Raw genomic sequence first — 27596 nt, forward strand, 5'->3', positions numbered from 1 at the left:
AAAAATTTCAAAATTTTCAATTGGGATTTCAATCAGTTGGGATTGGAAATTGATCTTGCAGGAAGGAAGAAAAATAACACACCATAAAGGTAGTTTTAAATGTTCTACTTTAACTGTGGCATTTATATGTAACACTTGACAGTTTGTTTTAATAAAACATTACAGTAAATCTTTTCTAAATATACTGTTTTTGTTTGTTTGTTTTTGAGATGGAGTCTCACTCTGTCACCCAGACTGAAGTGTAATGGTATAATCTCGGCTCACTGCAACCTCTGCCTCTGGGTTCAAGAGATTCTCCTGCCTCAGCCTTTTGAGTAGCTAGGATTACAGGCGCCCGCCACCACACTCAGCTAATTTTTTATGTGTATTTTTAGTAGAGATAGGATTTCACCCTGTTGGCCAGGCTGGTCTCAAACTCCTGACTTCCAGTGATCTGCTTGCCTCGGCCTCCCAAAGTGCTGGGATTATAGACATGAGCCACTGCGCCTGGCCCCAAATATACTGAATAGAAAAATAAAAATAAAAAGCGAAGACCAAACTGTTATTACTGTTTTTGTCAACTAAGAAATAGTAATTCTGCCATCAGCGAAGATAGTTGTTTTTAAGATCTGTACTGTGAAGTATAGTGGCTTGAATTTGTTTTTTTGTTTTTTTTTTTTTTGAGACAGAGTCTTGCTCTGTTGCCCAGGCTGGAGTGCAATGGCGTGATCTTGGCTTGCTGCAACCTCAAGCGATTGAATTTGTTTTTAAAATGCTGCTTAAGAGACCTGAAATGCATCCTATGCTGTATGGCATATATGCTGTGTTAAAAAGTTTAAGCAAAGTTGGTAATTCAGTGCATATGAATATAGCCACTAGGAATGAAAATAGCCTATTTTCTTACTGTCTCCTCATTATTGACTTTGGTATTTCAGAGCCCTAATTGTGACCTTCCTTTTGCATATAATAGTCACCAGTTGAGGATGTTGTTTCCTTTGAGCCTGTAGCCTAGACATATCCCCCAAGCTTTAATAAGTTTTGTGGTTTGGCTAGCATCTGCTTCATTGGATTGTAACCTCGCAAATGGGCCCTGACCTTTTGCCAGTAGCTTCAGAGGCATGAGTCTGGGGCCAGCAGTCAGCCACAGCATCAGGAGGCTTCTTCAGTTGCCACATCTGCCCTGCAGACCTTGCCTCTGGAAGCACTTTGCCTGATGTGTTAACCGCCCTCTGAGGTCATTCCCTTGGGGGCAATCTTTAGTGAAGTTTTGCCACAAACCTCCAAGAGAAGAGAACAAAGAAGTGTTTCACCTTCCCATTTTGTTTTGATATGCTCCTTCCCTAAAGTGCCACCATCTACCCAGCTAAGTGTGTGCTTCTCTCCCTGCTTCAGAATTCAAATGGGATTTACACTGGCTTCATTAAAGTACAGATGGAACTCTGCAGACCTCCACAGACTTCTCCAAATTCTGGAAAACTCTCTCCCAGTAGCAATGGCTGTATGAATACACTTCATATCAGCAGCACAAACACTGTCGGGGAAGTGATCGAGGCCCTGCTCAAAAAGTTTCTCGTGACTGAGAGCCCTGCCAAGTTTGCACTTTATAAGCGTTGTCACAGGGAAGACCAAGGTACGCTGCCAGCTTAAAAGGAAAATGGTCTGTGCTTCTACTTACATCTGCTGTTCTCATTAGCAGAGGGAAGACTGGTGGGTCTCATCTATGTCAATTGTGTCAGAGCCTGGAGTCCGATGCTGGAAGCCATGGTGATCTTAGCATGCACTTAGTGCTTCCTGGCTGTCCACATTTTTGAGTTGGACAGTTGTGGGTCTGAGGAGCTTGGAAGAAGCATCCATATGCGATGGGCAGTTATGGAGTATTTTGTGTTGTTGTTGGGGGGATGGGGCGGGGGCTGTTTTTTGTTATTGTTAGGAGTGGCTTTGATTTTAATTTTCTTTAGGACACAAAAGAGTGCCTCTGTGTTTAAAGTTTTCAATAGCACATTCCACATTTGTTGTGCATCGGTACATGGAGTGGTTTGGTGGACCTGTGCTGAGACCTTGCGACTGGGGAGGCACATGTGCATCACAGCACATTTCAGCGTACTGATGGAAATGGCCCAGCCCTGGGCTCTCCTGATTCCTTAGCTTGTCTCACTTGGTGTTACACTGGGACATTTTGGTACTCTGCCCCCCAGAGGCTCATAAAATGAGTGAATAACATTTTGATCTAGGGTCTGACTAAACTGCATACCCACATTCATGGGATAGAGAATATTAAATATTAAATTACTATATGAAACGGAATGAGATATTCCAGGTCAGGCAGTGACCAGAAATTGATACCAGTGGTGAACAGTAGTGATTCAGTGATTCACTACATGTGATTTGAAATTGGGGTGTGTGTGTGTGTGTGTGTGTGTGTGTGTGTACAATAAACTATTGAAGCTTTCTTTAGTTTTTCTAGGTAAAGCCTCATGTAGCTATAGAAGAAAATATATTAACCTTGACATGATAGTAATGTTCTTCAGTTACACAGGATGAAACCCAGCTCATTGCTGAGTATGCATACATCTTTTTAAAAACATACCATGGGGCTAGACCCTGTGGAATACAAAGATGAACAGACCAGGGTTCCTACCTCCAGAGGTCACAAGCTTAGTATTGTGGGAGAAGTTTATATCTACAGGGAAATTGGCAAGGCAGTGCATCTGGAAGTGCCACAATAATGTAGAGAAGCTCGATGGCATTTTTATCTGCCAGTTTCTTTGCCTGCTCACCTGGACTTCAGCTGTACAATCTGAAAGTAATAGTGACTTGTTGAAATACTACCCCCATGGCTGGCAAATCCTTTAACATGATTGGCAATGTCACTGTATGTGTATGTCTAGCATGAGACATAGCTGTGCTTGAAGCTACCAGAGCTTATATTCTGATTGCTCGGGTTGTAGCTGCTAATTCTTAATTAATCTGTAGAGAGATTTGCTTCTAGAACTCTTGTTTTTATGTTCTTTGGATGGTATATACATTTTTTAAAATTTGTCTTTTGTTTGTTTGAGGCAGTCTTGCTCTGTTGCCCAGGCTAGAGTGCAGTGGCACAATCTCGGCTCACTGCAATCTCCGCCTCCCGGGTTCCAGTGATTCTCCTGCCTCAGCCTCCCAAGTAGCTGCAATTACAAGTGCCCACCACCATGCCCAGCTAACTTTTGTATTTTTAGTAGAGACGGGGTTTCACCATGTTGGTGGCCAGACTGGTCTCAAACTCCTGACTTCAGGCAATCCGCCTGTCTCGGCCTCCCAAAGTGCTGGGATTACAGGCGCAAGCCCCTGGCCTTGGTTTTTAAGACAGCGTCTTACTCTGTCGCCTAGGCTGGAGTACCGTGGCACGATCATAGCTCATTGTAACCTTGAACTCCTGGGCTCAAGTGATCCTCAGTCTCCTGAGTAGCTAGGACTGTAGGTGGGCACCATTATGCCTGGCTAATTAGAAAAAAAAAATTTTTTTTTTTTTTTTGAGACCAGGGCTTTGCTATGTTGCCCTGGCTGGTCTTGAACTCCTGGCCTCAAGTGATCCTCCTGCCTCAGCCTTTCAAAGTGTTGGGATTACAGGTGCGAGCCAGCATGACTGGCCTATTTTTATTGCTTTTAAAGGAGTTGTAGACCCGTTTTTAGGTTGATTGTTTTCTTTTTTTTTTTTTTCCATTTAAAAAAAAAAATTACTTATTTTTTGAGACAGAGTTTCACTCTTGTTGCCCAGGCAGGAGCGCAATGGCACGATCTCAGCTTGCTGCAACCTCCACCTCCCAGGTTTGAGTGATTCTCCTGCCTCAGCCTCCCAAGTAGCTGGAATTACAGGTGCCCGCCACCACGCCCAGCTAATTTTTTGCATTTTTGGTAGACAGGGTTTCGCCATGTTGGCCAGGCTAGTCTCAAACTCCTGGCCTCAAACTCCTGGCCTCAGGTGATCTGCCCACCTCGGCCTCCCAAAGTATTGGGATTACAGGCGTGAGCCACCATGTCCGGCTCTTATCTTTGTTTTCTAAAAGGAAGAGCAGAGTTAACTATAAGCATATTTTGGGACTAATACCTATTAAAATTTATTCTTGAAAATAATTTCCTCCTTAAGGCACAGTTTATATTTGAACAGAAACAGAATAGATTTTATTCCACTGTGGGCTACTGGTATTAAATAATAAGATGAGCCAGTTGGCGACTTGGAGACTGGGGTAACTTGAATGGTTACCTTGATCTGGAGGAGGGGATCACAATGGGGAAGTGGTCTCAGGAATGGCTGAATACTCTGTAACATGCTGCTTGTTTCCTTACCCAGTCTACGCCTGCAAGCTCTCAGACCGGGAACATCCACTCTACCTGCGTTTGGTAGCAGGGCCCAGAACAGACACGCTTAGCTTTGTTCTTCGTGAACATGAAATTGGAGAGGTAAGTTATTGTTCACTATTGCTTTACACTGTACAGAACAGCTGGCACTATTTAATTGCAGTAGCCTAGTGACTTGGCTATTGATGGGGGATGGGAAGAGAGGAGAGTTGGAGGGCAGGGAGAGGGAGAGAGATTTTGAATTGTCAGAAATGAACCCAAAGTTAGCCTACAATGTTGTTCTCTTATAACCTTATGTTATTAGTCTGTCAGAGATGGGAGAAAATAAAATTTTTTTACTTGATCTCCATCCAGAGAGTCATTTTCACCCCTTCCCACCTCCAAAATACTCCAGTCCAACTGAACTTTGAAAGTTGACACTCACCATGTGTTTGCTGCTAACAAAAGTCTCCAGGCTAATTCCCTTCTAAAGGGAAATAAAAGGAAATTTGATCTCTTTACCATGGAAGACATTTAGCTTTCTAGAATCTTTTTTTTTCCCCTTTGCCCAATCAACTGATTAAGAAATTATGTTTCCATGTGCATCATTTGCCATGTTGTCTCCAGAGAGGATTGTATTTAGCCAGTTCAGTAGAAGAAAAAAAGCACTTGAGCCTGCCCTCTAGATCAAGTGTCAGCTTTAAATGACACTTGAGCAAATCCCAAGCTCCTGTCCCAGTCTTCTGTCTGGAAACAGGAAATGGTATGAAATGTCCTACATGGTGCAGTTGAGAATAGGGTTTCTAGGTTAAAAGTTGGGAAACACTCTGTTTCCGACTGTTGGTTAGATTAGTAGCATGACCTCGGGTAAATCTTCTCATCTTTTAGCCTTCAGTTTTAAAATCTGTTAAGTGGGACTAAACATTTTACAAGGTGGCTTTGAGTCACAATTAGAAATGTATACATGGAAGTGAAGGGAGTTTTAGGAAGACAGTGGTTTTAGATGTTTTTGAAGTTTGTTTTGATTCTGGTGTTTTGAAGCTTTTCAAGACATTCAGACTCATTTTGGGGAGAAGGCAGGGTGCAGAGTCTGACTTGGCTTTGCAATTGGGCAGCATTCCTTCTGCCAGCTTAAGCCAGACACATGAGCATAGTCTAGTCAGTGTTTTATTTTTCTTGTACTTAGTGTTTTAAGTAGCAACTAGAACTACACTGGGCAAGAATTTTATTAACTTAGATTTTAATTCTAGTTAGAGATGGGGTCTCGCTACATTGCCCAAGCTGGTCTCAAACTCCTGAGCTCAAGCGATCCTCCCACCTCAGCCTCCCAAAGTGCTGAGATTACAGGTGTGAGCCACTGCACCTGGCCTTAACTGAGGTTTGAAATTGACTTGACATTGGATTTTATTGTTCCGGACTGCTATACTGGACTTCTGTATGGTGTTCTTGTTTCTCAGTTATCTGAGGAAAACTGAACTGAAGGACGAAATTTCCATAGCTGTTAGGGGGTAGGAGGGATATTTATATGATGTCTTTATTTTGGAGACTTCAACATAGGTGAAAGATAATCTGTTGAAATTTTTAAAATTAATAGAATATTCTAACGTGGAATTTTGCTCTCCTCCTCCATGTTGCTCTTCTTTTTTTTTTTTTTTTTTTTTGAATAACCAGCCTAAACTTATCTCCAGGAATTCTTCTACCACTGAGCCCACTTGGTGGATTTACTTATTTTTCTCTATTTGTTTGTATTTGGTTATTTTGAACCTTTTCTCTACCCCATCAGATAGCAATTCTCCACCAGGATCCAGGGCCCCCTTTGGGAGAGGAGGATGTGTTTGGAAAAAACCTCCTAGATGATGCTAGATACCCTCCTTGACATTCACTGCTTCTATTTTTTAAAATTAGTTTTAATTGTTTTTTTTTCTTTTTAAAGAGACTGGGTCTTGCAGTGTCACCCAGGCTGGAGTGCAGTGGCGCAATCATGGCTCACTGCAGCCTCAAACTCCTGGGCTCAAGCAGTCGTCCCACCTCAGCCTCCCGAGTAGCTGAGACTATAGGAATGTACCGCCACAACCAGATAATTTTTAAATTTTTTGTAGAGACAGGGTGTCACTATATTGCCCAGGCTGGTCTAAAACTTCTGGTCTTGAACTTCTGGGCTCAAGTGATCTCCCGCCTCAGCATTCCAAAGTGCTGGGATTATAGGCATGAGCCACCATGCCTAGCCTAAAAACTTATTTTGTGCCTGCTACATAAGTACTAGGAGCTGTTAGGGAAACAAGGCTCAGAGCCTCAAGGCAAGAGATAAACTCCAAATAGGAGAAGTACGGCAGCTGTGGTGTAGGTAAGGTGCAAGTGAGATAGATACTAAGCAAATAATTGTAATTTTAAAATCTTGGTTGTGATGAGGGCTCTGTGAAGGCTTTTGATACACTTAGTCCCAGGTGGGAAGAGAGGGGAGGAAGATGTGGAAAGCTGCTTAGAGAAAGTAGCATTTAAGCTGAGATGGGGAGGATGAGTAGTTCATAGCCAGGCAAAGTGGAGGAGGGGAGAATGCGTGCCACTTGGGTAGAGAGTGAAGCTCAGTGAGAGAGAGATGGGGCAGGAGAGTTTAGAGTCTTTCAGACTTAGCCTCAGCAACTAAGGGAAGTCATCAGATGGTTCTAAGCAGGAGAGAGTCTTGGCCAGATGTGCATTTTACAAAGGATGTTCTGTTTGGGGAACAGATCGGGGAGCATAAGAGCCAAGTGAGGAGGCCACGTAGGAAGCTGTCCCAGCGATGGAGGGATAGATGATGGTAGCTAGCACCAAGGGGCTGTACCGAGGGAGAAAAGGCTGAGTGGAGAACTGTTTGGGAGTGATAAGATTGATTATGCGAGGTAAGAAAGAAGTCAGTTACAATGAGGACTCGAGGTTAAGATGGAAGGAGTGTCGAGTTGTTTTTAATGCTGCTGGGGGTCAAATCAGGTAAGGACTGAAAGTGTGTAATAGACTTAGGGATACGGAGGTCCCTGGCTTTTAGGGAGATAGTCTTGAACAACAGTGGGAGGAGAGGGTAGGAAGGTGATTGGTGTGAGCTGAGGTGGGAGTGGGAGTAGAGGGAGTCCTTAGGCTGGCAACACCCCAGCTCTTGCAGACCACACCTTCTGCGGCCTGGGGCTGGGAGGGGAGGGCAGCCGCGCCTCCGGGAGCTCCCGGTCGGCATTCCTAAGTCTGACTGAGCATGAAACACCTGGCGTTTTTCTTTCTTTGTTTCCTGACAGTGGGAAGCCTTCAGCCTTCCAGAACTACAGAATTTTTTGCGTATCTTGGACAAGGAAGAAGATGAGCAGCTGCAGAACCTGAGGAGGCGCTACGTAGCCTACAGACACAAGCTGGAAGAAGCCCTCCGCGAGGTCTGGAAGCCTGATTAAAGGGGGCTCCCTGCCCGCCAGGCCCGGTGCGGGGACCGATGTACAAAACAACAGCAAGTGCCTCTCTTCTCAGAGGGCTGTTGTCTTGCCCCTCTATGCTAGGGTCTTCCCCTTTCTATCTGTAGATTTTGTTCCCCAAACCTGGTCACACAGCATCCTGCACCTTAGCGTCCCATGTAAGGGGCGCTGCAAGCTTGTTGTTCAGCACCGCAGTGTTACCTCTTGGCAAGCTGTGAACCTGTAGCGTCGTCAGGAGCATTCGAGGGTGCTTGGAAGCATGAACTCTGGGGGTGTTTTTTTTTTTTTTTTCTTGGTTGTTTTAATTATGTGATGATGCTGTTAAGCTTACGGATATGCTGTTGATGTTTTAAAAAGCTTAACTAGGAATCTTTCTGAATACTTGTCCTATTTTGAAACTACCTGTCTGGTTTTTTGTTTTCTTTTTTTAATGTCAGAGGAATCTATCCATGTGAATCGAAAGGCACAGGAATCTAGGAACTCTGAGGAATTTACTGTGAAGGATTTTGTTAGGGGTTGACACAGAAAGGAAAGTGTAAGTTTGGAAGAAGGCATGTGGGGTGGTGGCGAGCACTGCGAGCTGTGAAAGGTGACTTGGCTTTTCAGTTAGGGGTAGTGGAGAAAGGGGTAGTTGCTTGTAAATGAAGCATTCAGTGTGGAGATGTTAAACTCATTTTAGGATCGCTTGGTTTCCTGGTGGGTAAAATGTGGGAACAGAGCCAGAGGCAGGAGCTAAACCAAAAAGAGGGCCCCATGAACTCTGCAGCCAACCGACCAGAAAATCAGGCAGGTGGAGCCTGCCGACCTGGGCAGAGGTAGGCCTCACACTGGACCTGACCCTCTTCATTCTGCCCGTTTGGAGTGGAAGGTCTAATTGGTGTAACTGCTGTGCATAGGCAGGACAGTGACCATTCACTAACTCTTGTTAAGTTACATACAGTATATAATTTTCCTCCCCCAGGTGGTTTTCGAAGTTGAGATGGAATTCGGGTAGGGGCAGCTGTTTTTCCCTTGATTGGTAGCTAGGATATTTATCAAGTAAACTTTTGTGACAATCACCGCCTTCCCTTTTATTCCTCCTTTCCTTTTCCTTTCTTCCCTTTTTTCTTTCCTTCCCTTCTCTTTCCCACCCTACCTTGTTCCTTCCCTCCTCCTCTCCCCCCCCACTTTCTTTTCTACATTGAAATTTGTTCTTACATAATATAGAACAGGGCAATTGAATGAGGACCCAATCCTACCAGATCTTTAGTTCTAAAGGGCAACTTGACTGTGAGTAGGAGGCCCCCAAGAAAGGGAGGAAAGTCCACACCCAGCTAACCACACAACAGGGCTTCATTATGGAAATATTTTAACAAAAGTACATGTTATTACCAACCAAAGAAATGCATGTGCAATAGAAGCCTTCCTTAAAACAGGCTCAATAACCTCATTTTATGCAGCAGTTTAATCTGAGAACAGAGGGAAAGGTGTGCAGTGGTTCCAGAGGGGCCTTATATTCTATTTTTAGTCTAGATATGTTTCGTTTATAAATTCCCAAGGAATTGTTAACACTTTGGTGACACCTAATGGATTCTTTTTGAAATTCCAAGGTGCTTCAGTTCTTTGCCTAAGTGAACTGTGCCTTTTATTGCATTTCTGTTCCTCTCTTGGTGGCTCTTCTGACTTTTCGGAGAACACCCATCTTGTTGGAGGCAGACCTAAGTTGTTAACGCTGTGCCACACAATCTACTGAGACAATCAGATCTTCCTAAGCATTTAAGGAAAGTTGAAAAAAATAGAATTAGCAGCTATCAAATGTGTATGGCACATCTTGTTTAATTTTGCATGTAACTTCTCTTTAGTACATTGATGAGGTTTTAGTGACATTATCATCCAACACTTTACCTTTATTGTTCAGGGAATGCCTTCGTGATTTTTTTTTACTGGTTTTACTATTCAGACTATGGCCTGGGTTTGAGTATATTGTTATCACCACCTGGTTTTTTAATTATTCATCCCAGTTAACTTATATTTTGTGAAGCATTTGTTTCTCAGATTAAGACACTGTTAGAACCTAAAGTAGTAGCTTATGGGTATCTGTGAATTTTTTTTTTTTTTTTTTTTTTTTTTTACTTGAAGTAGATTGTCTGAATAGGCATCCTCATCTGTATTTATCCAGAACCTCGCTCACTGTCATGTGCACTACAGATTGCAATTTGGAAACTTACTGTATTGAAATTCTGTCAGTTCATGGTTCTTGAAGACTGATGTCCTTTCCCAAACACTGGTTACTGCAGCAGCATTTTTAATGTGTAAGTGAAGAAAAAAGGCCACTAAGGCCAAAGATTTTTTAAGAACCATTGTGCAAATCGTTATGTTAAACTATCTAAGCTTTGCTGTAATACTGTTTTCTCTTCAATATGTGATGGTACAGGAAAGATGTTAAATGAAGGGGGGTAGTATTGCAGGAGAGCATTTTAAATGGCAGAAGTAAAAAGTTATAATATTTATAATTTTGATGGGTTTAAGCTTATTTTTGTAGGGAAGATTTTTCCTCCCTAGAATTGTTTCTAGAATGGCAAAATTGTTTCCATTATTAAAAATTGAAGTTATTAGTTGATGTTTGTGTGTGTTTATTTATGATAATGTGCTAGATTTAAAAAGGTCACAGGAGTGGGCTGAGCTTTTGCAGATACACAGGGACACATGCTGGAATGCAACAACTTTACTAAGTTCGGGTGGGTCATATTTGTTCTCCCAGATGTCATTTTCTCTTTGCCTTATCCTCTGAGGAAAAATAACCTTAAGCTCACACCGCATATTCCTATTTTATTTAAAACAATTGTTTTAATTTTTGAAATATACACATTTAAAAGTATATAAAGTATGCATAAGAGGGAGGCCGAAAGTGAAAAAATAAAAATAAAAAAGCATGCAAACAGTTTACAGGATTATTATATAAAATGGACACCCCATGGCCATTACCAAAATAGAACCTTGTCAGTTCTTTAGAAATCTCCCTCCACCCCTGTTGTTGCCCTGAGGTCTCCTACCCCTGAAACACACCATTTCAACATAAAGGGAGTATTTGTATTTTTTGGGTCACCGTGACTGCCTTACACAGATGGGATGGAGAGTGTCTGGGGAACCCGCAGGGATGATGGGGTTCCGCCCTGTGCGCACCTGCACCTCGTCTTTGTCCCATGGTGTTCAGCTTCCATGCCTGCTGTTGGGAGTGTTTTTACTACTACACTGCCCCCTGGAGGGGCTGATGAAATAGGAGCAAGGCTGGCACCAGGTGGTAGAGGCCTTTCACGTGCCATAGCTGCTCTCTAAATAAAAATACTGTGATAGAAAATTATGGCTTTGTATAATTCTGCTTACTACTGAAACATTCAGAGGAATCAGGTTTGGGGGGTTCTACTTGGGTTACTACCCAAGGTGCGTGGGGAATGTTTGGGAATTTTTATATTTTTATCCCCCCCTTTTTTTTTTTGGAGATGGAGTCTCACTCTGTCGCCCAGGCTGGAGTGCAGTGGCATGATCTTGGCTTACTGTAACCTCCACTTCCCAGGTTCAAGCAATTCTCCTGCCTCAGCCTCCCTAGTAGCTGGGATTACAGGTGCCTGCCACCACACCCGACTGTTTTTTTTTTGTATTTTTTAGTAGTGATGGGGTTTCTCCATGTTGGCTAGGCTGGTCTCAAACTCCTGACCTCAAGTGACCCACCCACCTTGGCTTCCCAAAGTGCTGGGATTACAGGTAGGACTTTTTTTTTTTTTTTTAAAGTCAATTTTTATTACTAAAAAACCTTTTTTTTTTCTTTAAGATAGAGTTTCACTCTTGTCTCCCAGGCTGGAGTGCAGTGGCATGCTGTGGGCTCACTACAATCTCTACCTCCTAGGTTCAAGCGATTGTCCTGCCTCAGCCCCCCTGAGTAACTGGGATTACAGGCATGAGCCACCATGCCTGGCTCACATGAATATTTATTGAAGCAACAGTTATCAATTGGTGACAAATTCAGAGACACTGTCAGATAACCCTAATTAGGTGTTTTGTTTTATTGGAAGAAGGGGGCCGGGCACGGTGGCTCATGCCTATAATCCCAGCACTTTCGGAGGCTGAGGTGGGCAGATCATGAGGTCAGGAGTTTGAGACCAGCCTGACCAAACATGGTGAAACCCTGTCTCTACTAAAAATACAAAAATTAGCCGGGCGTGGTGGCGTGTGCCTGTAATCCCAGCCACTCAGGAGGTTGAGGCGGGAGAATTGCTTGAACCAGGGAGGTTGAGGTTGCAGTGAGCCGAGATGGCCCCATTGCACTCCAGCCTCGGTGACAAAGCAAAACTCTGTCTCAAAAAACGAAAGAAGGGGGGCAAGGCGTTGTGGCTCATGCCTGTAATTCCAGCACTTTGGGAGGCCAAGGTGGGCTGATCACTTGAGGCCAGGAGTTCAAGACCAGCTTGGCCAACATGGCAAAACCCCTTCTCTGCTAAAAATATAAAAATCAGCCAGGCGTGGTGGCACATGACTGCAGTCTCAGCTGCTCAAGAGGCTGAGGCAGGAAAATCGCTTGAACCCAGGAGGCCGGGGCTACATTGAGCCGTGATTGTGCCACTGTACTCCAACCTGGTCAAGCAAGGTTGACTCCAACAAAGCAAGACTCTATCCAAAAAAAAAAAAAAAAAAAAAAAAAAAAGAGGGTGGTGGTGAAGGTCTACACTACAATAGCCAATGCTGACAAAGTGCTTACTATGTGCTAGGCATGCTTCTGAAACGCTTAGTATGTATTAACTCATTGACTCCCCCATGACGTTACCACACTATTTCTTCATATCCCTTTTTTTAAAAATGTGGAAACGGACATGTTGAGGTTTAGCAGTTTGCTCAAGGCCACTGTGTGAGTGAGTGGCAGAGCCGGGCACTGCCCCGTTTCTCTACCATCTTTTCCTGTAAGTGCTCTCTAGTTTCTCAGTTACATCGCCTATTGAGTAAAGGAGCAAAAGTCTGTTAAATTGCCGTAATGGACAGTTCACCCAGAACTGTTTTGGTGCCGTTGAGGTTTGTTGATGTCAGTGTGTTCTCATCCATTTTGGTTCATTTATCATTTCATTTAGGTGATTATAATAAGTCACATAGAATGAAATGCTGACCTGTGTTTTCTTTTTGTTCTTTTTGTTTTTTTGGGATGGGGTCTCACCTTGTCACCCAGGCTGTAGTGTAGTGGCGTGATTATGGCTCACTGCAGCCTTAACCTTCTGGGCTTGAGAGATCCTCCCATCTCAGCCTCTCAAGTAGCTGGGACTACAGGTGCCTGCCACCACATCCAGCTAATTTTTTTTTTTTTTCGTTTTTGTAAAGATGGAGTCAGGCTATGTTACCTACGCTGGTCTCAAACTCCTGGGCTGAAGTGATCCTCCTGCTTTGGCCTCCTAAAGTGCTGGGATTACAGGCACCATGTCCAGCCCAGACCTGTGTTTTCATTTAGAGGTTCTGTTGCATGGGGGGAAATGACAAGGCAGGTAACCAAACTTAGTGGTCTCACTGCAATTGGTAAGACATTTCTCCTGGAGCCACCAGAAGAACAGCTTCAGTACTACAGAGTGCTATAGGAGCCACGAAACTTGTGCAAAGGTTTGACTCATGGAACCATCCCCCCAAAGAAGGCTCATCCTCTGCAAAGAGACACTGGGAGGTAAGTATTCAAAGTTTAAAGCATTTGCTTGTGTGGTGTGAATCACTACTTGCTTAATTGAATGTACAAGAAAGAAGTTTTCTATAAGGATAAAGGTCGGCGGGCAGGTGTGGTGAAGGCTGGAACAGGAGGGAGTGGGGACTAGTTGGGTTATATACCAACAACTCTGAAGCTAAATCATTTATTCCATCTGCAGGCTTGGATCTGGGTTTGGGTTTTTGTTTTTTGTCTTTTGGGTTTTTTTTTTTTTTTTGCCTGTTGGTTTTGGTTTCGGTTTCATTTTGTTTTGTTTTTTGACAAATCTTTCCCTATTCTAGGAGATGAGAATAGCAGGGTACAGGATAGACCCTTTGATCTTAAATAGTAGTTTCCAAAGGATGATTGTGGTTCTCACGTGTTTGGCTGAGGCTGCATTTGGCAGCAAGTGAACCCCGAAAGCTCTCTTCTTCCTGTTTCTGAGAAATGTGAGCACCTTTCAGTATTATTTACATACAAACAACAAAACATCAGTGCTCTTTGTAAACTTCAAAAGAAACTGGGATTTGACTTTGTTTTGGGGAAGGAGTTATTTCAATCAGGAGAGTTCATTTTTTTTTCTCTTTCTAAATGAGGAGTTCTGATTACAATGCGCCTGGGTCATGAAGGGCATCTATCTGGTTTGTGTTTGCTGGCATATGTACTGCTGGCTGTTGAGCCACGCTTTGTGGGCACGTGGGATTCATTAAGCTCTCTGTGGTTCCTGTCTCTGAAGTGGCTTTCTAGGGAGGCTCTGCTCTAGAGCGTTTTTCCATTTACAGGTGCAATAAAATTTGTTTCAATTCTGAAAATTCTGAAGCTGCAAACTTTAGTGCCTTGCCAAAACTTGGAATTCTTGAATTACTGCTGTTGCAGGCAGGGAGGCAACAGCTTAAACTCAAACCTTTTACTCAGGACTATAAATGGTGTCTTCAGATTCTTTTAAAGATGGTCAACATTTCAAATATTTTTCTTGCATATGTGCTCTTTGCATATATGTGTGTGTATGTATATATATATGCACACACCTCTATTATCTACTGGCTAGCTTCGAAGAAGCTTGCCAAAAGACAAGTGCTGATATTGCTGCTGCTACCAACTTCATGGGTCTTTCAAGGAATTTACCGTTTACAAGTGTCTGCAGCATGAAGCTTTAATGCATGTGATCTATAATATTCTGACCTAACATTTAAGCTTCCACATTATTGGAAACACAGTTGGGTCTACATGTGGTCTCCTCTTTCCCTCCCTCCTTTCCATCTTATTTAGTGTCCTTGTATCCTGTGATATCTATATTCTGTTTTGTTTTGTTTTGTTTGTTTGTTTTGAGACGTGTTCTCGCTCTGTCACCCAGGCTGGAGTGCAGTGACACACTCTCAGCTCACTGCAAGCTCCACCTCCCAGGTTTATGCCATTCTTCTGCCTCAGCCTCCTGAGTAGCTGAGACTACAGGTACCCGCCACCACACCTGGCTAAGTTTTTTTGTATTTTTTTTAGTAGAGACGGGGTTTTACCATGTTAGCCAGGATGGTCTCGATCTCCTGACCTTGTGATCTGCCCGCCTCAGCCTCCCAAAGTGCTGGGATTACAGGTGTGAGCCACTGCGCCCGACCTATTTATTTTTTAATTGAGATGGAGTTTCACTCTTGTTGCCCAGGCTGGAGTGCAATGGCACAATCTCGGCTCACCGCAACCTCCGCATCCTGGGTTCAAGCGATTCTCCTGCTTCAGCCTCCCGAGTAGCTGGGATTACAGGCATACGTCACCACACCCAGCTAATTTTGTATTTTTGGTAGAGACGGGGGTTTCTCCATGTTGGTCAGGCTGATCTCGAACTCCTGACCTCAGGTGATCTGCCCGCTTCAGCCTCCCAAAGTACTGGGATTACAGGCATGGGTCATCGCACCTGGCCTGTTTTTTTTTTCAAATCCGTACTGCCTGGTCCCATGACCCACCCCCAGGAACTGAGTAGATTATGATGAGTGAGAACATCATGAACTCTGTTTATGAAAATCAGTCCAAGTGTAGTGTAAATTGTTAAGTGTCCTAGAGATAAAATTCAGTGTACTATGAGTGTATAATTTAGGAGGACAGAGAAGGCATCCTTGAGAAAGTGGTTTAGAGCTGAGATCTGAAGGAGGAGGAGGAGTTACCTGGAAGAATTAATAACTTACATGAACGTGTTCTGCATGGTGGGGACTGGTGTCTGAGGTCTTTCTTTTTGACAGTGTGTTTTATCAGGATTACTCTTGCTGGTTTTTCGCCCCCCATGGCAAAAACCTCAATTACTTTTATACCAACCTATAATATTATAAGCAAAGAACTTTAGGCCTAAATAATTCTCCTCATGTTAAGAGTTCATCTTTGGCAAGGGTGGAGTTAAAAATAACAATCCTAGGCTGGGTGCAGTGGCTTCCACCTGTAAACCCAGCATTTTGGGAGGCTGAGGCAGGAGGATCACCTGAGGTCAGGAGTTCTAGACCAGCCTGGCCAACATGGCGAAACTGCTTCTCTACTAAAAATACAAAAATTAAGCGGGCACAGTGGCACCCAGCTCTCAGCTACTTGGGAGACTGAGGCAGGAGAATTGCTTGAATCAGGGAGGTGGAGGTTGCAGTGAGCCGAGATCGCATCGTTGCACTCCAGCCTGCATGACAGAGCAAGACTCTGTCCCCCCAGAAAAAAAAAAAAATTTACAATGGCAATTGCTCTGGATCAAACCTATTTTTTCCCCTTGTAAAATGGAGAGGACATCACTTGTTTGCCTACCTCACAAGGCTGCTGTGAGGACCAAATAAGATCGGGAATGTGCGAGTTTCTTGTGCACTGTAATTCCTGGTATAGCGTGAGATGGTATTATTTTCCAACTATTTGTTCCTACAATAATGTGGCTGCTTCACTACTGGGCCAATGGTAGATGCTTATCTATCATTCTAGAGGCATCCTAGGTGCCAGTTTCCAAGATGGACATTTTTCCAAGCAGAAAGGGTTTGGTTTTGTTTTCTTTTCTTTTAAAAATTCATGGCCGGAGGCCGGGCGCGGCGGCTCAAGCCTGTAATCCCAGAATTTTGGGAGGCCGAGACGGGCGGATCATGAGGTCAGGAGATCAAGACCATCCTGGCTAACACGGTGAAACTCCGTCTCTACTAAAAAATACAAAAAAACTAGCCAGACGCGGTGGCGGGCACCTATAGTCCCAGCTACTCGGGAGGCTGAGGCAGGAGAATGGCGTGAACCCAGGAGGCGGAGCTTGCAGTGAGCCGAGATTGCGCCATTGCACTCCAGCCTGGGTGACAGAGCGAGACTCCGTCTCAAAAAAAAAACCAAAAAATTCATGGCCGGGCATGGTGGCTCACGCCTGTAATCCCAGCACTTTGGGAGGCTGAGGCGGATGGATTGCCTGAGGTCAGGAGTTCAAGATCAGCCTGGCCAACATAGTGAAACCCCGTCTCTACTAAAAAAACACAAAAAATCAGCTGGGCATGGTGGCGAGCACCTGTAATCCCAGCTACTCAGGAAACTGAGGCAGGAGAATCGCTTGAACCTGGGAGGTGGAGGTTGCAGTGAGCCGAGATTGTGCCATTGGACTCCAGCCTGGACAACAAGAGCAAAACTCTGTCTCAAAAAAAAATAAATAAATAAAAAATAAAATAGAATAAAAAATTCATGCTAGGGGAAGGAAATGGAGTTAAAAGCAAAACATTAAAGATTCTTAGGGTGATTGGTAGGCCAGATCATTTAGTACCTTGCCTTGTGCTCCCTATAAATACAGTCACAAAGCATTCTTTCTTCCTTGACGAGATAGAGTGGGCTCTAGCTTGCTCAGAGCAGCTGGGACTGGGGATGCCCAGGTTTTCATATCAATGTAAGGCACCGAGTGATGTTGCATGATCCAAACCAGATGGCTGTGTGTCAGTGCAGTAGGGGGCCTTGACCTTTGTTTCTAGGCCATGATTTTATGCATGTAAATTCTCCCCTAGACAGTAGTCTCCTTGGAGACTGGGCCATATCTTCAGCTCACTTTGCATCTCTCCTAGCCGCAGGGCACAGCATTTGTGAGACTAAACATTTCATAGACATGTCTGGAAACAGCCAGTTGGGCAGCTTTGAGACAGGAAGGTGCCCCTCTACAGAGAGACCCGGAGCTGCAGCTTCCTGCCGCTCCTCATCCAGCCAGTGTTCACCTGTGGCTGAACTCTTAAACAAGACCTTCGATGGCATTACAGGAAGAAGAGAGGAGCCAGGATGATTGCAGACCAGAGTGTTGTTATCCCCTGCTGTGCAGAGGACCAGACATGGCATCATGGGCTTCATCCTCTGTGGGAGCATTGCTGGGCATTGAGCTTTAGGCTGAAGCCTGCCCTAATAGATGACAAAGTGAGTACTCACTTGCTCCAGACTGCTGGAAAGAACCCGAGTTGTCGTGTTGATCTCAGGCCTAATTAGTGTGCGGCTCACCTAATCTGGGAGATGCTGGGTAAAAGGGACTGGGAGGAAAAGTACACAAAGCAGCCCTTTTCTTAGGGATGTAAGTGGGAACAGAATCAATTTTGCATCTGAGCTACTTTCCCAGCATCGAGAGGAGAAAGGGAGAAGTCACTGATGATCTTGATTTGGACAACAGGTGCCTCGGAAACCCAGCTAGAATCTTAGCGTGCTGCAGCTGCTGAGGGGCCGCTCTCCCAAGCTGTGACTCTCCCTCGCACCAGCTTTTCAGAGTTGCGAAGACCCACTAGAGAGAAAACTTGGGACTCGTGACTGGAGCTTGCCAGCCAAGAGTCCATTAAAATATTTTCCAACATGTGCTGAGAACATTTTAGCAACCATTCCAACGAAGAAGCTTCCACTTGGTTTTAGTAACAATAGCTGGGAACCAGTGCTTATTTCTATCATTTTAGTACATAATGTACATATTTTCCCCCACTTTGGAGACAATCTGAGCCTCTACCACTAGACAGCTCTGCCCTGCCCTGTAGTAAAAAGGGCTCCCTGCTAGATGCGCCAGAAGCCGATACCATGACACTGGGTTTTTTGTTGTTTTTGAGAAAAACTTTATATTATATATAAGTTGACTCACAAGGGGATAGGAGTGTCAAGCTCAAATATTTCTCCCTGTGCCGTCTTTAAGGCAGGCAGGAATTTTATTAGAAAAGATTAGACAGGCATGCTGGTGCATGCCTGTAGCATGTCTGTAGTCCCAGCTGCTTGGGAGGCTGAGACAGGAGGATCGTTTGAGCACAGGTGCCATTACACTCCAGCCTAGGTGACAGACTGAGACCCTGTCTCCAAAAAAAAAAAGATTTAGGCCAGGCACCATGGCTCATGCCTCTAATCCCAGCACTTTGGGAGACAGGTGGGAGGATCACTTGAGGCCAGGGGTTCAAGAACAGCACGGGAAACATAGTGAGACCCCACTCCATCTCTACAAAAAATTACAAAAAATTAGCTGGGTGTGGTGCCATGTGCCTGTAGTCCCAGCTACTCGGGAGGCTAAGGCAGGAGGATTGCTTGAGGCTGGGTGGTTGAGGCTGCAGTGAGCCATGATCACAACACTGTACTCCAGTTTAGGCAACATAGCAAGCCCGTGTCTCAAACCACCCCTGCACAACCCCCAAAACATAGAGCCCCATCTCTACAAAAAAACAAAAAGGAGTTTGGGGGTAGATTAGCAGGTGCTTGGTGGAAGGAAAATTGAGGTCTGGAAAGTCCTTGTGTGCATGTAGTTATTTCTTTATGCAAGCTCATGGGTGACAAGTGCAAATTTGGGGCGTTCATATGAAACATGCAGTGGAAATTCAGGCTGTGATGTCAGCAGACTCATTCTATGCAAAATCTAGTTAGCTAGTTTTCATTTAAAATATGCTATCTTGTAAATTAAAGAGTGTTACTGTTTTTTAATCCTTTGGGGGCACAGTTTTAATTTTAGCTTTTAATTTTTATTTATTTTTTTGAGATGGACTTTCACTCTTGTTGCCCAGGCTGGAGTACAGTGGTGCAATCGGGTTCAAGCAATTCTCCTGCTTCAGCCTCCTAAGTAGGGATTATAGGCACCCGCCACCATGCCCGGCTAATTTTTGTATTTTTAGTAGAGAAGGGGTTTCACCATGTTGCCCAGGCTGGTCTCGAACTCTTGACCTCAGGTGATCCACCTGCCACACCACGTGGACCTCACCAAAGATCTACTTTGTTGTCATTGACATGGCAGTAGTTTTCTCCCAGAGTTATCCAAGAGAGAGCAAGGCAGAAGTGGCCATGTCTTTTAGGACCTAGTTGTGGAAGTCACACAGCATCACAGGTGCCCTATTCTACTGGTCACATGGACCAACCCTGATGCATTGTGGGAGGAAACTGCACAAGGATAATTAGGCGCCATCTTGGAGGCTGGCTACCACAGCCATGCTGGAAGCAGTTAAATGAGGCATACAGAGAGGAGCCCTCTTTTTAATTGTTTTCTGCCAGCCAGGCTGTAGCACAGGACAAGAAGACACTTGAATGGCAGTGGTACATTCTCATCTTAGTCTGAAACCATAGTTTCCCTGTAAGTACAGGTATGAGAGATGAGTTGTCTTTTCAATCTACATAATAATATCCTGGAGGAATGGAATAATTCCCTTTCTTTTTTTTTTTTTTGAGACGGAGTCTCACTCTGTAGCCCAGGCTGGAGTGCAGTGGCGCGATCTCCGTTCACTGCAAGCTCCGCCTCCCGGGTTCACGCCTTTCTCCTGCCTCAGCATCCTGAGTAGCTGGGACTACAGGCGCCCGCCACCACGCTCGGCTAATTTTTTTTTTTTTTTGTATTTTTAGTAGAGACGGGGTTTCACCATGTTAGCCAGGATGGTCTCGATCTCATGACCTCGCGATCCGCCCGCTTCGGCCTCCCAAAGTGCCGGGATTACAGGAGTGAACCACCACGCCCGGCCAGAATAATTCCCTTTCATAGCTAAGCTCACCACCAGTTAGAGTAGGCACTCGCACATATGATGAGGTGGGGACACAGCCTCACAGATCATGGTGACAACAGAGTTAATGGAAAGATGGCTTTGAAACCACATCTTTGAAATTCTGACTCTTCTTTGACAATTAGCTTTGTGAGTTTGGATAAATTAAGCTGAGGGAAATAAATCTATCTTATGGAGCTGTTTTTATCCCCCTAAAACGATAATTACAAGCATCCTTGTATCTCTCTATCCTTTGAGAACCTATTGTCATCAGTTCGAGGTGCGGGTTACGATGACATATACGGGTATCAGTCTCACCAGCAGGTGATCATGAAATCTTCCTCTCGAAGACTAAGATTTAGAACTGTCAAGGCCGGGCACGGTGGCTCACGCCTGTAATCCCAGCACTTTGGGAGGCCGAGGCAGGTGGATCACGAGGTCAGGAGTTGGAGACCAGCCTGGCCAACGTGATGAAGCCCCATCTCTACTAAAAATACAAAAATTAGCCTGGCATGGTGGCGGGCGCCTGTAATCTCAGCTACTCAGGAGGCTGAGGCAGGAAAATCGCTTGAACCCAGGAGGTGGAGGTTGCAGTGAGCTGAGATTGCGCCACTGCACTCCAGTCTGCGCGACAGAGCAAGGCTCTATCTCAAAAAAAAAAAAAAAAAGATTTAGAAATGTCATCTACTCTACCGTACTCCAGGAGCTAGCTCCCGTGTCCCACATCTAAATCTTGTCTTATTCAGTGATTCTAGGCCATCAGTAGAGATCTCAGCACGATGCTTTCAGCTTGTATCCTTTGGGCTCTCTGGTTGTCAGCTCTCGCCTCAACAGACTTTCGTGTACACATATGACCAGCCCTTTATATCCACTGGTGGTGGCTGGGTACAGTGGTTCGTGCCCATTATCCCAGCACTTTCAGAGGCCAAGGCAGGTGGATCTCTTGAGCCCAGGAGTTCAAGACTAGCCTGTGCAACATGGCAAAACCCCGTCTCTATAAGAAATACAAAAATTAGCTGGGCATGGTGATGTGTACCTATAGTCTCAGGTACTTGGGAGGCTGAGATGGGAGGATCAGTTGAGCCTGGGAGATAGAGGTTGTGGTAAGCCAAGATAGGGCCACTGCATCCAGCCTGGGCGACAGAGCGAGACCCTGTCTCAAAAAATAAAAATAAATTAAATCCACTGGTGGTAGAGAAAGATGAAACAAACGCCACTTCTGTAGGGAATTTTGTTCTACAGGGCTGGGTCGTTTCAGTGGGAATAGCTGGGATAAGCTAAAAAAAATGGATCTAATGGAGTCTGTATCTTCACTCTGAGTCTATGCAAGTGAAGATTCTCTTCCTCCTTGTTGATGGCTTGACTGTGATGTAATCAAATTTCCAATGTTTAGGATGGTAATTTAGTGACTTTATGGGTGCTCTGTACCATCTTGCGTTTCTATTTGGTCAGTGATCACAGGGACTCTCCTTTCTCTTCCGCCTTTCTCGGTATTTAGACAAAGACCAGACGAGGTAGCTCTCAAAACTAAATCTGACCCGATGCTTAACCTTGTTATCCTTTCCCTTTTCATCACTTTAAGGTCTTGATGTCTTGTCTTGAAATCTGAAAGGCCAGCAGCACCCATTTTTCTTTCCCATGTTTCTTGGCCTTAGGTCCCAGGTTTGAAAAAAAAAAAAAACAAAACAAAACAAAACAAAAAAAACTCACTTAGGCATTTAGGTCTACAATTGCTATTTTTGGCCTGATCTAGCATTCTAGCCCTTCTGGAGGGGGAAGAAACATCTGGCCAGGTGATCCTCTGCTACTCAACAGCTGACAGCTGTTGGGAGAGGCAATCCACTATGAACCCCAAGGAGCCTTGCACCTCCTTGCTGGATATGCCAAGAATGCAAGGTCCTGGCCGTTTTTTTGGGAGTTCCACTCTCGTCACCCAGGCTGGAGTGCAGTGGTGCAATCTTGGCTCACTGCAACCTCCGCCTCCCAGGTTCAAGCAGTTCTCCTGCCTCAGCCTCCCAAGTAGCTGGGATTACAGGCACGCATCACTGCGCCCAGCTAATTTTTGTATTTTTAGTAGGGACGAGGTTTCACCATGTTGGCCAGGCTGACCACTTTTTATGCTGGACATTCCTCAGCGTTGTCTGTAGTGAGCAGGTAAGTTAATGTCTTTTTCTGGAACAAAGAGCAGCCTCACTGAGTGCTTGCTATAGAACAACAGGCTCAGCCGGGTGCGGTGGCGCACACCTGTAATCCCAGCACTTTGGGAGGCCGAGGCGGGTGGATCACCTGAGGTCAGGAGTTTGAGACCAGCCTGGCCAACATGGCAAAACCCCATCTTTACTGAAAATACAAAAATTAGCCAGGCGTGGTGGTGTGTGCCTGTAATCCCAGCTACTCGGGAGGCTGAGGCACAAGAATCGCTTGAACCCGGGAGGCAGAGGTTGCAGTGAGCCACGATTGCACAACTGCACTCCAGCCTGGACGAAAGCTCCCCAGGCCTAATGTTCTTTTCCTGTAACAAAACCCACTGCATGTGCAGGCATCCCTCTGGGCCCTTTGCATTGTACCTGTAGGACTTGGGTGTAAGTGTGAACTGACAGGCTCTTACTGCCTGCTGTGCTGTACTAAAGTCCTTTGTCTTTATTCCAGGAGTCTCATGAAATAACAGACCTACTTAATTAGCTTGCAAGAAGAGTACAAATCCCAGAACCTAATAAATGACCTTAAAATTGTGATATACCCAAATCACCTATTTTTCATTTTTACAATTTAAATGTTTTTTATAGCGACAGTCTTGCTACGTTGCCCAGGCTGGTCTTCCAACTCCAGAGAGCTCAAGTGATCCTCCTGCCTCGGCCTCTCAAAGTGCTGAGATTAAAGGCGTGAACCATTGCCCCTGGCCCAAATCACCTGTTTTTCTGATAGTAATCTGGCAATTTTATGAGTGTCTAACATTGTTTTCTATGCGGTCTTCAGAATTGCTAAGATATGAGGCAACCTATAAGCTCTGGGGTTGGCAAATTATGACCTACTTGTTTTTGAAAATAAAATTGTATTGGAACACAGTCACACACTTAGTCTATGGCTACTTTTGTGTTACAGCAGCAAAGGTAAGTAGCTGTGATAGTGACCACATAGCCTGGCAGCCTAAAATACTGGCCGTCTATTCCTTTAAGAAGTTTGCTGACCCCGTAAGAAGTCATTCCTCATCTAGAGCAATGGATCACATGGTAAACCACCTTTGAAGGCGAGCTTAGTCTGTTTCAAAGCCAGGCAAAATAAGACTTTTTCTCCAAAGCTGTAAATACACAAAGATTTATCAGGAAATATTTTCTACATGGTACTTCATTCAGGGGTTATCAATCAGTAGGGGCCATGTATGTAAGAGCTATACAGATAGAGACTATAGGATCTGACTAGAAAGCCCATTTCCAGTACTAGGTGAGTGATTAAAACCAACTGCATCAGAAGAAAGCATCTTATCAAAATTACTATTTGTGAACTAAGACAAAGGACACATTCCCACTAGAACAGAAATAAATTTTAATTCATTGAAAAGTGCAGCAGTGAACAGGGTCCTTTTGAAGGGCACTTTCTAAGTCAAATGACTGAAATGACACAGAGCAAGGGCAGAATAGGAACAGAGGATGCAAACACAGGAAGTTACAAAATTCAGTGGGAACTAAGTGGTGATAAAACTCAAGAACCTAACTCTACCCATCTAATTCCACTGGTGGATCAGTTGAAATAACTTTTGCTTTCTTTAGTATGAATCCTGGGACAACTTTCCTTTAAAAAAGCACTAAACCTTAGTTTAGACACTTAAGTTTAAGAACACTTCTCACAGAATAAGGTAAAACTTCCATGGCCATCATGACTATTTTGTACAAGAGCCCTACTGTTGTCAATTACAATGTGTTTGCGGGCCGGGCACAGTGGCTCACACCTGTAGTCCCAGCACTTGGGAGGTCGAGGCGGGTGAATCGCCTGAGGTCAGGAGTTCAATCAGCCTGGCCAACATGGTGAAACCCCGTCTCTACTAAAGTTACAAAAATCAGCCAGGCATGGTGGCAGGCACCTGTAATCTCAGCTACTTGGGAGGCTGAGGCAGGAGAATTGCTGGAACCCAGGAGGTGGAAATTGCAGTGAGGCGAGATCATGCCATTGCACTCCAGCCCAGGTGACAACAGCGAGACTTCATCTCCAAAAAAAAGAAGAGTGTTTGCAACAGCACCGTTTGTCAAATCCAAAGATGCTCAAAAGGTGTTCCCTACTTTGCATGAGAGGGAGAGCTTTGTAACAGGAAATCGTATAAGGCAAACTCTCTATTCATTCCTAAGGCCTCTGTTCATTCCTAATGTTTATATGGTTCTCTATTCTGAAGGGCACCAACATGGACCTCACCTTCTTAACATGGAAAATCAAAATCTAAATGAATACAATTAAAAGGAGGAGGCAAGCTTCTTGCAGTGGGTCCCTAAAACATTATGAAAACATCAGTGCATTGTGTAGTCTGTTACGCTATCAACTGAGGTCTCTTTACGAAAGATTTTAGCACAGATTCAGAATGGAGCCAGTCCAAGAAAAAAAGCAGAATTGAAAGCTACTTGAAGGTTAGACAGGAAATATACCAAAAATAGAAGAGCGTAGAGACAGGGCCGCACCACACCCCACCAGGCAAGCTCACCCACTGAACTGAGCGTAAGAGTGGCGTGGCAGAGGTGCTGTCAGCAGCTGACTATGTCACTCGTATGAGTTCTGCTCTTAGAAACCAGCATAAAACTGAATAATCTGCAAATAACCAGCAAAAAACTGAATGATATCACAGTCCAAGACCTGGTAAGAGTTGGTTTCTTTTTATTTGGAAATAACTATGGTCAACTTTCATTAACGTGGAAGTTGACTGATAAAGAATCAAAGTGAAAAAGAAAGCCGATACCCATATTCAACAATGTAGTTTGCTTTTAGTTACAACATTTTTTGAATTTCCTCTTCTAAAACATTCACAGCAGAGGTGTCCATTTCACTTGCCTATTTTACCTCTAGATACCACCTCAGTTGCTGGGATCAGGTGAGGTAAAGGAATAAATCCAATGGCTATTAGCCCAATATGACTATCTGCAATTCTGATAGAAAAGCTACTTTCAGCCATGTCTTACAAAGTGCTTAAAGCTGGACAGAAGACTTTAAATATAGCTAAAATCGCTTATTGCCTGAGTTGAACAAGTTGTAAACCACAGCTCTTCCTCCTCCCCTGCTGTCTCACCACCAATTAGCCTTCTTGTGAAGAAAACATTAGAAATGGAACTGGTTTTTGAGTCAAGAAACATAAAAATTTAGGTGTTCTCGGCAAAGCGTGGTGGCTCACGCCTATAATCCCAGCACTCTGGGAGGCCAAGGTGGGTGGATCACAAGGTCAGGAGTTCAAGACCAGCCTGGCCAACATGGTGAAATTCCGTCTCTACTAAAAATACAAAAAATTAGCCAGGCATAGTGGTGCGTGCCTATAATCCCAGCTACTCAGGAGGCTGAGACAGAATCGCTTGAACCCAGGAGGCAAAGGTTGCAGTGAGCTGAGATCATGCCATTGCACTCCAGCCTGGGTGACATAGCGAGACTCTGTCACCCCCCGCCAAAAATAAAAAAATTTACATATTCTCAACAGTGAAGAAACCTGAATAGATTTGATTTTGCCAGGGGGAATACTGATAATTAACAATACTCCAAAACTCAGGAAGAACCCATCTAAAAGGGGAGAAGGTAGGGTAAAGTAGTTGATACTCTGCACCAACTATAAGAAAATTTTCCATCTTGAAACAAATGAAGAGAAAGGCAGAAAAATGCAGATTAGAGCCAACGACTTCATGCATGGAAATGAAATTCAAGCTCCCTGCTGGACAGGCACTTCCTTCCTTTATCCCCGGTACAGCCCTTCCACCTGTCTGTTCAAGAGCCCTGTCTTCAGAACACCCTATAAGAGACAACCCTCACCAACTCTTGACAGTTCTTCCCTGCTGATGTTTCTAAGCCACTTTATTTTCAGATCTCAGAGGGGAGTCTCAAGAGAAGAGACCTTGCTCAATCCTTCCAGGGTTAACCGGCACTCCCTGTGGTTGGCAGCCACTGGAAAGTAGATGGCTATCACCTTCAAGAGCTATCTGGAATTGGCCTTTATCACAAGCTTACTGCTCTATTTCAGTGCAGCACCAGCCTAGAATTCCCAAAAACATGAACAGAGCTTGGGTGACATGTTTTGAATTTGCAACCTTACCACACTGTGATGAACATCATAAAAAAATGTATCTCTACTTCTCTATCACAATGGTACTTGTTCTTACTCGGATGATTCAGCTCTGATGGTTACTCTTCAAGCCATGTGATGTTAGTATTTTTGATAGTGAAGTGCTCAATCTGAAATGCTACACAGGTCCTTTGATTTTAGGTCAAGCTTATATATCAAAAGGTGTATCTGTGTGTGTGTGTGTGTGTGTGTGTGTGTGTGTGTGTCCCCTAAAGTACTGCCATTTATCTGAATGGATTTACAAATTCAGACTTTAACCACATGAGGAATAATCAAGAACTGTGGCCCCAGGACAAAAAGAATATGGTGAGAGCAAAGACCTCAGGAGTGTCCTTATCAGCTGAAGGAAGAGACCAGAGACAGCCACTCCTGACACATGGGCAGAGTTCACAGTTTAACACATTGCACGACGAAGTCAGCCGACTGCGCTGCTTTTTCAAACGGGACTTAAAGCCAGTCCAGAAACTCTTCCAGGTGTGGTCTTGAAGACTAGCTACAGACACCTACTACAATCACTTCATCAGAAAGAGGCGTGCAGGGATCCATCTGCAGAGGCTGTGTGAGGTCGCTACAGAAGATGTTTGGAAAATCTTCGAGTCCTGACACTGCCGCGATTGCTGAACATGAGGCGGGGGTCAAACCTGTATCTGGGGAGGAAAAACCAAATGTAACATTAGCTCTCGCTAGTTTCTCACTCAGAATATTATTCAGTGGAAAGGATAGCACGAATTGGTGTAAAAGAAGCAAATCACCAGAAGGGACTCTAGTGAGAAAGTCTATGGTACAAAACATGAGCCCTTGACAGTTCCGAACATTTTCATCACCAGTCAGCACACACAAAGTCACACAGTGCAAGTCAAGAGGAGAAAAACAAGTAGGTTAATCCTGAAAGGTGTCAGAAGGCAGCAAGATTTGAGATTTTTTTTCTTTTGAGGGAGTAGGGG

General features: G+C 44.3%; 2 protein-coding genes across 3 annotated transcripts in view; one reads left to right on the plus strand and one right to left on the minus strand.

The window, feature by feature from the left end:
• The window catches only part of RASSF3 (Ras association domain family member 3), an 86032-nt gene extending 75709 nt beyond the window's left edge, over nucleotides 1-10323 (plus strand). For both annotated transcript variants that reach the window (XM_008003900.3, XM_037996844.2), the window contains exons 3-5: nucleotides 1372-1609; nucleotides 4307-4416; nucleotides 7557-10323. In XM_008003900.3, coding sequence (XP_008002091.1) covers nucleotides 1372-1609; nucleotides 4307-4416; nucleotides 7557-7706 — 498 coding nt within the window. In that variant the 3' untranslated portion in view covers nucleotides 7707-10323. The remainder of the gene's footprint in view (nucleotides 1-1371; nucleotides 1610-4306; nucleotides 4417-7556) is intronic.
• A 13554-nt stretch (nucleotides 10324-23877) lies between these two features.
• The window catches only part of GNS (glucosamine (N-acetyl)-6-sulfatase), a 45047-nt gene continuing 41328 nt past the window's right edge, over nucleotides 23878-27596 (minus strand). The window contains exon 14 of the mRNA XM_008003902.3: nucleotides 23878-27299. Within this exon, the coding sequence (XP_008002093.1) occupies nucleotides 27221-27299 (79 nt within the window). The 3' untranslated portion in view covers nucleotides 23878-27220. The remainder of the gene's footprint in view (nucleotides 27300-27596) is intronic.

This window comes from Chlorocebus sabaeus, chromosome 11 (assembly GCF_047675955.1).
Source record: "Chlorocebus sabaeus isolate Y175 chromosome 11, mChlSab1.0.hap1, whole genome shotgun sequence".
NCBI lineage: Eukaryota > Metazoa > Chordata > Mammalia > Primates > Cercopithecidae > Chlorocebus > Chlorocebus sabaeus.